The sequence below is a fragment of the Pteropus medius genome, unplaced genomic scaffold, assembly GCF_902729225.1.
Source record: "Pteropus medius unplaced genomic scaffold, Ma_sr-lr_union100, whole genome shotgun sequence".
Taxonomy (NCBI): domain Eukaryota; kingdom Metazoa; phylum Chordata; class Mammalia; order Chiroptera; family Pteropodidae; genus Pteropus; species Pteropus medius.
This window is the reverse complement of record NW_024354875.1, coordinates 42,550,087-42,565,619: the sequence shown is the minus strand read 5'-3', so window position 1 is coordinate 42,565,619 and position 15,533 is coordinate 42,550,087. Positions and strand designations below refer to the sequence as shown.

The 15,533-nt window shown below is 36.3% G+C and overlaps 1 protein-coding gene across 6 annotated transcripts in view; it reads right to left on the bottom strand.

Moving 5' to 3' along the window:
* The window catches only part of PEX5L (peroxisomal biogenesis factor 5 like), a 203,225-nt gene that overhangs the window by 135,961 nt on the left and 51,731 nt on the right, over positions 1–15,533 (bottom strand). For 4 of the 6 annotated variants that reach the window (XM_039855384.1, XM_039855380.1, XM_039855379.1 and 1 more), the window contains one exon: positions 15,298–15,369. The exons of the other annotated variants lie outside the window; for them this stretch is intronic. In XM_039855384.1, the coding sequence (XP_039711318.1) occupies positions 15,298–15,369 (72 nt within the window). The remainder of the gene's footprint in view (positions 1–15,297; positions 15,370–15,533) is intronic. 6 annotated transcript variants of the gene reach the window in all.

The window sequence follows — 15,533 nt, the reverse complement described above, 5'->3', positions numbered from 1 at the left end:
TTCAGTAGCCAGCTGATGACCATATGACTAAATGGTGGGCAATTATATATAAGCAAAAAAACAAAAACAACAACAAAAATCTATGGAACTTCTGGGAAGTCTCCTCAAAAGGAGAGGTGGATAAAAGAAAAGGAAGAGGAGATTTAAGAAAAAAAGGAGGAGGAGATGTTCCCTTATCATTTTCTCTCCACCTTTCTCTTTTCCTGCTTCCTGGAACTCAGAGATAAAGTATGGGAATTCAGCAGCCATTTTGGAATAAGAGGAGTAGGGCCTCTTACAAAGTATAGCAGAGCAGAGAGATGGAAGAAGCCTGCATCCCTGATGACTTTGGAGAGCTCCTGTACCAGCCCTATATAGTGTAACTCCAGACTTCTTTTAAGTGAGAGAGAAATAAACTACTGCCCTTTAAAAGCCACTTTGTTTAGGCATTAATTTTGTAAACATATAGAGAGCATATATTTCTGAAGACAGGAATAATGTTTATGCCACATGGTCCATAGCGGGTGTTCAACAATTTTTGATGATGATGGTGACAATGACGACGACGACGACGATGATGATGATGATGATGATGATGAAATTAAAAGTAGTGAAACAAAGTGGCTTAAATAAGCTATGTACAGTTATTTTTATTTAAAGATTCTGTTGCTAATGCCATTCAATTTATTTGTATGCAGATGTAATCAAAGATGTTTGCATCGTTTAATAAAAATTCTTGATCTATTTAACATTAAAAGATTTCATCTGGTTTCGTTGGCTTCCACGGTGCTGTAAGAAATGCCTCTAAATGACCCATCTTCAGTAATGGAGAGACTGAGCTCTGAGGGCCTCCCCGTGACTCAGGATGAAAATGGTGGAATGATGTTAGGAAATCTATTCTGCCAAAATTAAAGGAGCAAAGAGCCCCTCTGTGGAAGAGACTCAAAGGCCAACATGCAGTAAATCACGAGGGAAGTGGAAGAGCTGGAAAGGGAATCCACGGTCAACTGACATGAACACAGTGAGAAAGCAAATGTTTGGCGACTAATGGAGCTAGAAGTGAGCAAGGGACTCAAAATATCCCTAAAGGTGAAATATTTCGCTTGGGTAACTCCCTTTATCTATTTTAGTCTTCTGGAAAAATTATGAAAATTTTTAACTCTTGTATTTCCCAACATTGTTAATTCTATAAATCCCAGAAGGGATGTAAGGGGTGATTTTATCTGGCTACTGGGAAACTCTGCTGCTTCTTAAGTTCCGAAGAGATTTTTTTGTGTGTTTTGCACCTGCCTTGGATAGCTTTACTAATTAAGTTCTATAAGAACAAGCTCAGGAATTAACTTGCAGTGGAAAAAAAATCTGCCATGAATATAGGATACTTGGGGCTCAGAATAGAAGAAAAACCTGATGAAATGAGCCATTTTTCCAGTACAATTTGTCTTTAGGCCAATTATGAGTAAAATATGGACATAGCTGTGTGCAAACTAGGAAACAGGACACTATATTCTTCATTTTTATTTATTTCTTGTGTTTCAAGAGACCCCTTTGCCTGCCCACTTTGATTCTTCTGCACTCAGTTTCAATCAAAGAATCTCCAGGAGGAGACTGGTAATTCCACAGCAGGTGAACAGCAGGGGCTTTGCTTTGCTATCTATGACTTTTTTCTTTCTCCAATAGAAGGCCCTTTTTTAAAACTCCCATGGGAACTAGGCAATATACAGTAACTAATGACTGTATCTTTAAATCAAACAAAATGCAGTGCAGTTTAATTTTCTTGACAGCTTGTGGGAAGGCAGTTGGTAGGAAGAGCATGGGCTTCGGAGGCAGAGTTTATTTCAATTCCATCTTTGCTGCTTTATTAGTTATGCGACTCTTTTCAGGTTTCTCAACCCTTAGTCTTGTTTTGTTTTTCCCATTCTGAAAAACTGGCATAATAATAATAATAGCTCTCAAATTGTCTGGCACATAGTAGGTGCTCAACAATGTTAATTCCCTTTATTCTACCTCTCTCTCACTCTTGCCTATAATGCAACTAAATTGGACAGTTGAAGTTTAAAGTTCGATCCACCCAACTCCATCAACCTCATCTACAGTGCTTATGCGTGTGTTTAAAATGACCTTTGCACAAGCTGATTTGCCTAAATTTCTCTGCACCCTCCATTCCCCTGTCCCAAAATCTGGCCTCGCCGTGAACTTTAAACCTGATATATGTTTTTGTTTTAATAAGTTTTCTTTCCTGATAGGCTGGAAGTTCTGAGGAGCTGACTGGGGGCCTCCCTTGTAATGTCAGAAGCAGATTTCTAAATAAGGAAGAATAATACGAACTCATTTACGGTTGCTAACCTTTTGCACTGGTGTACCCTGAATAATTGTTCAGAAGACAGCTTATTGATGGAGGGCCTAATTCCCTTCTAAGTGATACAGAGAGGTTCTAAATGTCAACTTACTTTGTGACAGGAGTTCTCCTTTTCTTTGGCATCTTGCTGAAGCTAATTTGGTTTCTTTGTGTTTTGAGAGATGTTATGCGACTTTTCTGCTAAAGACTGATTATAGATTCTACAGGCATTAATTTTTTTTTTTTTTAAAGAAGGCTCAGGTATTAATATTCACCTGGGTGGTCTTGTTTTAGTCTTGGGGGACAGATATTAGATATGCTGTTTTTACTTGGAATATGTAATTTATCTACTACAAAATAAAGTTTAGAAGCCTCAGCATAAGTTTTGTTTTTCCAGGAAAAAAAAATTAGTTCATTTAAAAAAAAATAGAATCATTAATAATGAAAAAAAAAAGTTATTTCTTTAAAAGTATCTATTTATAATGTAATCTTTTAAAGACAGTTGAAAACAAAAATAAAAACGTATCTACTTCTCTCATTATGATTAGAGAAAAAATTTAAAAGAATCATTAAAAAGAAATGCAATGTAATTCTATCACTTGTAAATTCATAAAATTAAATCACACTTTGCCTCCCTCCCCATGTATTACTGACTTAAAAGTAATAATTGTGGTCGTATTCATTTTTCTACAAGAGATTTCATTTTTAAATTGCTCTTTAACCCAAGAGGTTGATTCATAACCCCAGGACATTAGTGAGTGGCTTTCTTACAGATGATACCATTTTGGATTTATTCACAGGAAATAATCCTTGTAAATGGCTCAGAAGGTTTTTTTGTTTGTTTGTTTTTTGTTTTTAATTTTCTTTGTGAAATTCTTCCAGAATTCTTGTGAGATAGAGTTAGGTAAAATATTATCCCTTTGCTGATAGGGAAGTCAAGGCTTAAACATTTGTTCAAGTTCAAACAGAAAGTCCTTGGCAGAGACAGGAGCTTGAATCTCAGCATTCTCACTTGTATTTTAGCTCTGCTAATGGACTTAATAACTTCCTGAACGTTTTGGATCTTTATTAATGTAAGAGTTTTACATTTTGGAACACTAGCAAAAATTTAAAAATCTAGAATGCTTCCAAAGACTATATTCTAAAATGTATTCACAATTATTTCTTTTTATCATTGCCTTTCAATATGAAGAGGTCATATGAATTAATTCTATAACCCAATTAGTGGTACACCCTCTATATTAAGTTTCTTAGAATTCAAGATGAGTCTTTAAGTCTATATATCTTTTTGGCATCTGAATATCCCAGCGGGTCCATGCCTCTGTGTCCTCAATGCATTTTGTACCAAAGTAAATTATATCTCAAGTTATTCATGGCTCTAATAATATATAGTCAACTTCCCTTCTCAGCAAACTTAAAAATTCATGCAAACCAAATTGATGCAAATCTGTGTTTGCGATTTGGCTATGGTCAGCCTCAGGAAGCAGAATCCCATAAAACTGCCATGTAGAAAGTGATTTAAACCTGAGGTTTTATGAGAGCAGTGCAACACACACGTGGTGGCATCTGCGGTAATATTTAAAGGTGCAGCAGGGATATGAAAAGATGACACTGTGTAAATTCCCATAAAAATCATGCATGATTCATAGTAAATTCATATATGTCTAATCATAATAATGTACACAGTTTTCTTGCAATCCCTTTCTTTCCTTTTTAATCTGATAACTTGTATCCTGAAAGAAGAAGGGAAAGATTTGGATGGTCACTGAACAAGCCAGGGAAAGTTGTGGAAAAAAATGCCCAAGGATCGCTCTGATTTAATAAAAAAATGGTCATTAAAATGACATTTATAAAAACAAAATAACAATGTGGAAAAGAAGTCTGGCATAATGTTACATAAAGAAGCAGATATAAAATTAAGTGCATACTGACTGCAACTCTGCAAAAATTTAAAATTATGCTGATGACTATGCAAAAATGAGAGAGTATGCAAAATGAAGAGTCCTTCATTGGGAGCATAGGCGATACTTTTTATTTTATTCACAGTTTCTGAGGAGGATTTTGTGCACTCATACTCATGGTATAATAATCAAGGTGAAGGAACCCCAAGGGTGACTTACAGTCCTCAAGCACTAGCAGGAAAGGATCGTGGAGGAAAGCTGGAGTGCTGCTTTTGGGAGGATGCAAGAAGCATGAGGAGCTTGGAGAGGCAGAGTAGTGTCTGGTGAAAGTTTGAAGAGGTGGTAGAGTATCGATTTTTACATTACTTTTTCTACCAACAACTTGGGATGAACTAGCTTTACCGAACAGTTCAGCAGGGACTGCATCCTGAGAAGAAAGGTCAGGCATTCTAGGGCAGCTATCAGAGTGACATTTTCACAGCAGAGTAATCTATTCCCTTAACAGAAAGTGCTTCAAGTTGTTCAGTATTAATGAGGCATGGAGCCGAGGTGGCACTGGATTAGGATAACAGGGTATCAGGCGCTAGACCATGCATGGCCTGGAAGCTCAACTGAGGCGTTTGCATTTTATTTGGGAGATAGTGAGAAGCATCAGTTCTCTCCTTATCTTGGGTGCCTATTACCTGTGGGCTGGCACTAGGCCAAGCAGTGATGGGGTCCATGGGGCATGTCTTATATGACTACTGTGGTTCATAAACCCACAGGGCATGATTTTAAATCGAGTGCCTTGAAGTTTGGATGAAAAGGTAAGATTGCTCATTCATTTAGTGAAAAACATATTGCTTCCTATTTTTTTTTGCTGTTTTCAAGGTTTTATACCTTTAGTTTAAAAATTTAAGAATAACTAAGCCTGTTTGTGAGCATCAATTTATTTTATCCTGTACTAAACAATTTCATTTAAAAAAATCCATCAACTGATGCACCATCACTCTTTTTTTTCAGAAATAACTTCCATAGGTCACAAATATTAGTGCAGCAATTTCAGGGGCACATTTAAAGTTTAATGATAGAAGCTAAGAGTAGAGAAGTGATAACTGGACACTTTGATTGGAAGGAAACTATTTCCATGTTTAGTGTTTTTCTACAATAAGAATTCATTAATCATTCACGAATTATACAAATGAGATAATTTTGTTAGAAAAAAAGTGATGAATGGATGTTTTTTTCCTATTCAGAACATCCAGCACAAAGCCGAGATGGTACATTGTCTCACCATTTCTTTAATAAGTCACTTATTCATATATTTCAAGAATGAGATCATTTGGCCCAAAAATACTATGATGAGGAATAAATAACAATTGTATTGAATGATCATTCATGTGTGCATTTATTTTACCTAGATCACGAGATGGGAAGGAAGTGGTACTCTGATTGGGGGTAGGCCATGTGAAAAATTAATGACTAAACATGGAAATGACAGAATTATAGAGCTGTTTTGGAGAAAGGGAAGGAAGCAATGGAGCATTACAAAAGGCAGGTTTGCAAGAACTGCATTTATGTCAAATCTTATATATGCAGTGTCAGAATAAGAGATACATTCCAGAGGAAGGGATCAGAGTGGGCTGAGTAGAAAGAAAAAGTCTGGATGGGAGAGAAATAAAAGCACAACCACAGAAATAACAAGGTGAGGGCAATGACAGGACACGGGCATCTAGGTCCAAAGTTGGAGAAGGAAGGGAAATTACTCTCTAAACTCTCTCTGCTGTTTAACTATTATAATATGGAAATTTTTTTTTTGTATGGTCCATCTGTTCCCTTGTCATTTTTATTTATCAGATTCTGAGTTTGTAACATAAATAATTTCAGTATAAATATTGCTACCCACAACTGGTTTGAAGCCCATTGTGACAATAGACACTGATCCAATCACTAATCGGTGGGTTCACTTGCAGGGTTCATTAGACAAAACTGCTGGCAGCTCACTTCCAAATAGATGGTGCTGAACTGTGGACATGGTTTATAATCCCCACAGCCAACTTAAGGGGAGATGATATAGTTGGAGAAAAACCATCAGCTTCAGTGTGGAGGAAACACTTTTCTAATTTCATTAGGCATGTTTTAGGAGATTCAAATTTCACTTTTAAAATAATTAATATCTGTACCCTGATACATACTGGGAAGTTGTCACAAAGTTTGTGAGAATCTCTTTATGAAGAATTAGGCAGCATCTCATATAAACAGCCTTTCATAAAAATCTATCAGACAAATATAACAGATTTAGCTGCACACTTGAAATACACACTTCTCTCAAGCGATTTTTTTCTGGCTTGACTGGTATGTTTAGCTTTATCAACATGAGGGAGTTTGGGAGAAAGCTTATTTAGGAATGCAGTTATAGGGGTAGATGAATGAACCCAAGACTAGAGACTGCAGACCCAAGTTCTAATATTTCCTTTGACGTAAATAACTTAGTGACACCGTCAAGCTACATCCCTATTCTGAAACTCACTTAACTTGTTTTGACTGAATTAGAATCAATATAATTAAATTTAGCAGCAACACCATTTAATCAAACAAAGCTTATCTGAACCCCTAGGGGCTGACTTGCTCTCTAAAGTGTGGCACCACATACAAAGATCACCCCCCTCCACTCAGAAGGTCTGGGAATGGGTTCCACAGAGCACAGTTTAAAAACCTCTGGATTAGATGATCGTCTGAAGTTCCTTTCAACGCTAATGTCTATAGTTTTATATTGACCAGATGAACCTACTTAAAACAACAACAAAAACATGACCAACAAACAAACAAAAAACACCAGTAAAAGCACGATGAACTTTCCACAGTGAAAGGTTGAATGGGCTTCTTTTCAGGTTGTTTTCCAAATAGCTGAGTCCACTTTTAAGTATTATTGTCTCTGACTGTTATTTTCATATATCACACCATTTTTACTCTCAGCATGTCAGCTCATGTCATTTCAATTTTGCATTTATTTTCTCAGACTAAACATACCGTCAGAACTTTCCCCCATAAATTAAAAAGAAAAAAAAGCTATTTAAAGATTACTTAACGTCTATATATTTTTCCAACTCGAAAGCACCTTTTTTTTTTTTCTTTTACACCACATGTAACGAACATAGGCTGCACAATAAAAACTTAAAATAAAGATATAGAATGGCATTTCAGGTATTTGTTGAACTTGAGGTGGTAACTCAAGGTCTCTCTTGGTGATTATAGTTTTTAGCTGAGCCCTGTGAATTGCATTCCTGTTTAGAAAATTGGAGAAGATGGATTGGTAGAGGAAAGCTGGATGCTTGCTACTCAACAGTGCTGGTAACTTGTTTACTCAGAGATGCTAAATTGACAAGAAGAAACAGTGGTAAAGTCCTGAATATGAGGAAATATCAGCAATACCTTTTGCTTGTAAATATCTGCTCTACTCACTTTATCAAATGAGGATTTTTCGCATCATTTGTAACTGGTTCCCTTTTGAGGTCCTTGAACTTCCTGGGGGGTCTTAAGGTTAGATTGATAACTAGGTTAGTTTTCAAGGAGTGGGTGTAAAGCAAAAGAGAAACAAAGGGAGAGCAGAGGCCTGCCTAGGCCACGTCAACATCCTGCTCTATTTTGATCTTAGAATTTCATGAGTATAACTGGTCACAAACTGGAGCTCCAGGGTTGTATACAGACCCATACTGTTTTGTTTGAGTACATATTGTTATAAAAATTCTAAATTGATTTCAAACATTTAAAAATCAGCAGATTAATCCTTTCTCTTAAATAATTAGTGTATGTGGTGAGCCCATTTCCAAAAAGATAATAATGAAGTAGAGCTGGCAGGTCCTGACTCCCTCTATTGGGGTTAGCTTGTGACATTAGCTACTGTCCCTCTCACTCCCCATTTTTCTTACATATAGTCTATTCTCCTCTTTTCTGTACCTAGTTGATCGAAGGGGATTCTACAGCTAATAAATAAACCATCCCCCCGCCCCACACCAGAACCTGCCATTTATAAAGCACTTACTACATGTCATTCACGTTGCAAAGCATTTATATATAGGAACTTATTTAATTCTCTCAACTACTTTATGAGGTAGAGAACATTTTCCTTATTTTATAGTAGAGCAGCCTGAGGCTCAAAGACACTGGTTAATTTTTCTAAGGTAATAGAGCTACTACGTGGCCATAGCCTGATTTCATTCAGATTCATGACTGTGAAGGTCCTGATCTTAACAACTCTGTAACTTCTTTGTTATAATACCAAGCACGTGCAGTGGCAGAGGAGCCGGCACCCCTGAAAATGCACTAGAGTATCTGACAGTATCCTACAGAAGGCAAGCAGAATGCTTAATAGTAAAGCAGATAAAATAAGCAAAGTGAAAATGTCAAGATGCAACAACTGTTTCCAACTCATCATTCGGGAAGCTTGAGCTGCTGGTGGAAAGAGCGTAAGACAAAACAGAGGTGGCCCTGAATTCTAGTCTTGGTTCTGAACGAAGGAGGCTAAGCTGGACACAGGCAATCCAGAGGGCCATCTACATTTGAACCTCACAACGGCCATCTGAGCCAGAATGGTAGTATTCCATTTCACAGATTATGACGTTCAGAGAACCTAAATTGCTCACTCCAAGGCCTTCTGCATAGTAAGTGGCAAAGCTGAGACTAGAAATTAGGACGATGGCCTCCTATTCAGCTTTGTCTTGCAGTCTTGCAAACTGTTTCTGTTTCATTCTATGACTGACCCTCTACATTTTCTGGCCTTCTACCTTCAGACCTCAGTAACCTGTTAGAAGACTCTAAAATTGAGATATTAGACCTGTCCTTTCTGTTTTTCCTAGAGTCAGGTGATGCTTAGGGGAATCGGTATACTAAATTGGAGTGCATGAAGTTAAAAAATAAACTCACCATTGCGAGTTTACAAGGAAAATGTAAAGTAAGATACTTTGTATTACTGTGAATTTCACCGCCCCCACCCCACACATTATGAGTAACTCAGAATTATTTTTATATTACTTGGGAATATTTAGGAATAAAATACAAGGTGATCATGCTTTTATTCCAGCAATTTTTCAATTTAACCTAGTGGAAAACTTTCCACCTTTCTTATACAATATTTATTGATGATAAGTAGCTTTTCAGACAAAATGGCATTGATTGGACTATAGTAGTGATTCTTTGTGTACTCTAATGCTGATTTCAGACAGATAACAAATTTGAATAGCTTCAGTCTCTCATCACAAATAAATAAGGCTTATTTTCATTGAATCCTTTGTCATCTATCAATCTTTCCTGAGGAAAACACTAATGAGCCTATGTCTGCTGTGAGTGTAATCAGGTCAACAATTGCATAAGGTGTCTTGTCTTGTCAGAGTCTCAGAGTTTCCTGCTTCAGAATCTTCAGGTTGTCTCTTCTCAGGTGTCTGTTTTTGGTGACTAAATACATACGTCCAAGAAAGTACTAAGGGAGAGCATTACACATGACACCAAGACAAGGTCTCTTGCTTTATAAGTCTCCTCAGAGGTAAATGGGATCTGAATTATATTTAAAGTAAGTCATCACATTAATATGACAAAGAAAGCACTGCCCAGATGGTGCTGAGTACAACAAGGCAGTGACAAATATCACTCTCATACTTTTTACTACTTATGAGTCTGAGATTTGGGTCAGATGCTTAGATGGTGATATGATCACACTCTCTGTTAGCACCAGAAGGAAGCTGGGTATCTATTTTTCTCATTCTTCCATTTTTATTTCACATTGGCCTGTATTTTCCTCTTTAGGATTCATTCCCACGAGGACCACCAGGACAGAATTACAATCCTACTCAAATGCTTACATGCTATTGGAAACACAAAGGGGTGGCTAGACTTGGTATCTTCTTTTTCTTCAGAGAAAGATCACAGAAATTCCAATTTCCATTGCTTTCTGCATAGGTTTTGCTTACAGATGTAGAAGGACACTCTCAGAAAGGTTCTGGGCTAAGAAAAATATGAGTTGTCTCTCTCCAAGAATGTTTCTCATGCTTAGTAGAGGGGGCCGTGTAGGGAAGGGAAAGCGAACAGATGTCAACAACCACCTTTGAACTCTCATTTTGTATACATTTGCTATGAAGGGCATTTTTTTTTGTTGGCAAAGCTATGGGAGTTAAGAGCAAAGGAAACAGTTAAGAAGTGTTTGTGGAAAAGGGCATCACTATGAGGATTCAATAAATAAGTATTGGCCACTTATGATAATTTCTAGTAGGTGGTTATTTTATATAATTAGAGCACTGAACCAAAATAGCTTCTTAAGACACACATGTGGGATGACCAGTAATGGGCAACTGTAGTGAAGAGATGTGGAGTCATAGAAAGAGTACTGGACTGGACATCAAGAGGCTGGGCTGGCTTCCAGTGCTCTCTCTACACCTAACTAGGGACTCAGGGTATGTGATTCATCTTTCTAGATCTCAATGTTTCTGTTTGCTAAACTGGAGTTGTGGGGTAGTGTTATGGAATGAATGTTTGTGTCCCCCACCAAATTCATATATTGAAGCCCTAATCCCCAATATGACTTTGGAAATGGGGCCTGTGAGGAGATGATAAAGGTTAAATGAGACTGCAGGATCGGGCACTAATGAAAAGAGAAAAAACACCAGAACTCTCTCTTTCTGCCATGTGAGGGTATAGATGGCAGGCAGCCCCATCTACAAGCCAGGAAGAGAGTCTGCACCAGAAACAACCATTCCAACACCTTGATCTTTGACTTCTAGCCTCCAGAACTGTGAGAAGTAAATGATGTTTAAGCTTCAGCTTATGGTATTTTGTTATGGTAGGGGAAGCAGAATAAGTCAGGTGGTGATGACCAGCTATTACAGAATGATTTACAGTTTATAGAGCACTTTTACAAATTTTATCTCAGAGAAATTCAAGGAGTGGGAAAAACAGAGTATTACTTTATAAATAAGGAAATATACCTCAGACAGGTTCATATTCACAAGGCTACTAAGTATAATTCAGTTAGACTGGAAACCTGAGTTTTTAAAGGCACCTTTGATTGTAAATGGTTGTGGTTTTCTTGTTTTTAGCATGATTATGTTGGATATCTATGAAGTCTGGGTTTTAGATTCCCAGGTAAAGAATGCCCAGTTAAACAATGTCAAAGTTATCAGAAGTCACACACACACACACACACAACACACACACACATATTTTTTTCCCTATAGAACTGCGATAATTATCTCCTTTGACCCAGTGTTCCTTAAAGTATGATCCAGGAGTGGGAGCTGAGGACTCAGAAATGCAAATTCTTGGGCCCCACCCCTGATCTACAGAATGGGAAATTCTAGGGGTGGGGCCCAGTAACCTGTGTTCTAACAAGCTGTCCAAGAGGTTCTGAGGGGGATAGTTTGAGAACCACTGCTCTGAGCTGTGTGCATCCGGTCCCATTGTAAACTGACTGATATTTGGCATACTGCATTAAAGGATAGGAGGCTGCAGCTCTGAGTCTTATAACCAGCTAGATCTGCAACAAACTGTTATATCCATTTTTAAATCCTTGAGCCTGTAAGTATATCCTTCATATAATTATAATAGTCTCTAATTTTGTGTTAGCCTTTGTTACCTCCTCTAAGTCTACTTAGACTTTAAAAACATTTTAGAACAAAAAAGCTATCTTGGTCCAACATATCATGAACCTTGAATTGAGGCGACTAATAAATATTAATAATTTAAAATTCAGTGAATTTATTATTTATTAAAAAAATGGTTAATGTTTTTAACCCCCTACTCAAGGTATTTGGCCATCTACTCCTCCATTCCCACCCCTGAAATCTCAGTAACTTCAAAAGGAAATTCACGTATACATAAAATCTATCCCTCAATGAGATTCACCCCCTTCCAATCAGAAAGGAATATTTTGATAAGTAATAAAAATGATCCAAAATATATATTTGAAATTTCTCTTTTAATATTTATTCTAGAAAGCCAAATATAGAATTCATTAATTAAATATATTATAATTTATATATAGTAACTATATTTGTATATGTAATTATATGACATATATAATAAAAAGTATATATATTTCATGTCAGATGTCTGGATTGTAGAGGCATTAAGATTTTAATCCAATATGTATCCTTTGATTACCTTCATAGGCTTGGAATTTAAAAACTCTAGGGATTTCTGGTGGAAAATATGGACTCCAGTGCCAATGTGATACATTTATATTTAAATGATTATACGTGTATGTGTGTAATTACATATTATACAACATCTATTATTTTAGGACATCAACACTAATCTAAAAATCCTCTGGAATGTTTTATATGCATCCAAAATGAACTTTGCCAATAAAATTTCACAAAGAGAGAAGCGCAATGTTACCTTTTAAAAATAAAACCTTACAGATTTCCAAAATTACTTTTTCTTATGTAGGAATAACACAGAATTCACCTTTTACCCTCTTGAATGTGGGCAGTCAGAGAAAACAATATTCACATACTCTATGCAGCTTGTTTTAAATTTGCTTATATAAGCAAAACTGTGGGCTTTCCATGGAAATATAAGACTTGCAAATCACACGACTGATAAAATGGCATATAGCTTGCACAGCATTTGTAGAGTGACAGCTTCTGAGCGACAGATTTAATGAGATTAGTGGACTTCTGCCCATCACAGCCTCCAGCTATTCGATTTATTTTCTTTAGATTTTATTTTGGCACCATTTACTGAAAATGCTATTTGCAATTATATGAAGATTGACTAACAAATTTCTACTATGTTCCTGAAAAGATATAGGAAGAATAAATTGAATATAAAGATTCCTCCCCAAATAACATATATATTATATATAATATATATGAGATGAAGTAATATTAAACAAATGTCACATAAAAACACACATACCTTTAATGTTGATTTCTTAAACTCAGCAGGAATTTTTCTTAGTATTACAAACACTAATTCAAGTGTTTTCCCAAATATTTTACTTCCAGGTATCAACACTGTCATCGTTTCAACCTAGGATTTACTCACAACATTGACACTAGATAAAACTTCCCCCCAAACGAAAGACTACTCTTACAGCCAACAGCAAACGCCAGTGCCAAGTCATATTCATAATTACTCACCTTTTGAAACATGTTTTGACATGAATGATTCAGCAAAGCTGGGTCACTGCCAACTGGTGCCAAATGGCACAATGGCACTTGGAGGAAATATGGTAACTACAGAGGCAAACAATGACTGGGCAAATACAATTCTTTCTCATTTGATCCAGGTAAGGAAAGAGTTATTTTCTCAAGAAGCAGGAAAGTTGGTTCTCTCACTCTCTAGTGTTTTTTTTTTTTTTAATTCCTTAATCATTACTAAAACGCGTTTAGGCTCAACAACATAAATTTTGTGAAAGGTACTATAAAAGGAACAATGACTCCCTTGGACTTTCTACTCCAAAGATCTCAAAGTGTAATTTTATAGTTTTCTGAATCCCAAGATTTAGTTAAAACAAAAAAGAAGCTTTTGGGAAAAAAAAAAAGAAAGGAAAAGAAAAGCAGCTTTGGGGTAGGATGATACTAAAGAAATACAAAAAAGAGTGAGAATTTACTTTCCATATGATTAAAAAAGAAATTAAAAAATAACTTTTTATTTTAATAGAAAATCTGTAGGCATGAATGTTCTCATATGTACTCAATTGTATCTTACTAGTTCATTCACCAGGTAGGTCCAGTCTTTTGATGAGAATTCCAGTCTACAGGCAGGATCTGTGGGAGATGGAGATCACATGCCCCAGGCAATTCATCTATTAAAATGAGAACTAATAGCCCAGTGAAGCACTCGGGCTCCAGCCCCACTTAGCTTATTAACTAAACTAACAATTTGACACTAAGTAGAAATACAGCCCACCTCTCCCATCTCCCCACCGTTTCACTTGGCAGCCAGAGAGGTAAGATAAGGCAGGAAAAACTTGGAGGTAGTTCCAGCGAACCTATAAAATCAGCACATTCTTCACCTCCCATGGAGATGCTTTGTTTGGCCAGTTTTTCTCAGAAGATCACTTCAACTACCTCAATTATTCCAGGTGTAACAAGCAAGTATCTAAGTTAATTGTTTTTGGTTGCTATTTTCTGGTGTTCATTTTCCCCTTTTTTTCTTAAATAATACACAATTGCTCCTTTAATGCGATCACTATGATGCAAAACAAACCGCACAATTAGAAAAATTTCCAAGTTCAACTTGCCTTTCTGTAACTTGCTGACTGCTTTCTTTCTTAACCTCTTCATCTGCTCAGATCCTTTTAAATTATTTCTTTATCTCTACCTGCATTTACATGACCTTCAGAATCAGTGCCACTTATACATTAAATGGACGCGCAGTTAGCTCGTCTCCCTGATAATTAACTAAGATGTTAAGGGCTGATGCCAATTCAGTGGCATGAGCTGGATACCTTCCATTACCTGGTATGTCATCGTTTATGGTCTATTAAGCAGTTTTCATTTCACCTTATGGGCCCATATAAAACCCAAGATAGATGTTTCTCAAATTACAGTTGGTATTACAGAATATGAAATAGCTTCTTTTTGTCTTTTTAAAATTATCTCTGAATTTACTGAAGACTATCTGAGAAACTAAATCGGGCAATATATATATACATATATATATTTTAAGTTTCTCAGGTTTTTAAAGTCTTTTATCCCCCTCTCCCTAAATCATATTCATTATTTTATACTAATGGTATTTTTTCTCATTTTCAAAATAATATACTTTCTAGTTCTTGTTTGAATCTTTTTTTTTTTCCTAAACAAATCATCATCGTTGTTTTGGTTCATTTTTTCAAGTGGGACTTTTAATTTTCCAAAAATTCTCTTATCTCGTTTTGCTTTGTTTTTCATCATTCTTACATACAGAACATACATGCTGACATGCAGAAATCAGTGGATCAGAGGCAATGCAGGGGGAGGCTTAGTTGCTCTCAAAATCTATCTTATGCAGGCCTCCCTTACACAGGCTACTACAGTCTCCAGGGCAGGGCTGAGTCCTCAGAGGGCTTCAGTTGTCAAAAATCTACAGTGCAATAGTAGAAAATGTATGCAAGCATTCACTTACCTGCTTTTGATCAACAATTATTTCGAGGTCTTCATCACTGCTTAGTTTTCCATATCCTTTTTCTTTACTTTTCTTGTGAAAGAATAATTTTAAATGATCATTTAGTTTCTTTCCATTAATAATCTTAATTCCCACTTAATACCTTTTAAAGATAAAGTCTACTTAACCTTGTTCACTGGTCATAATACAGTATTCTTTATGTTAGTCTCTCATGGACAACTGCAAATGCTCTTATA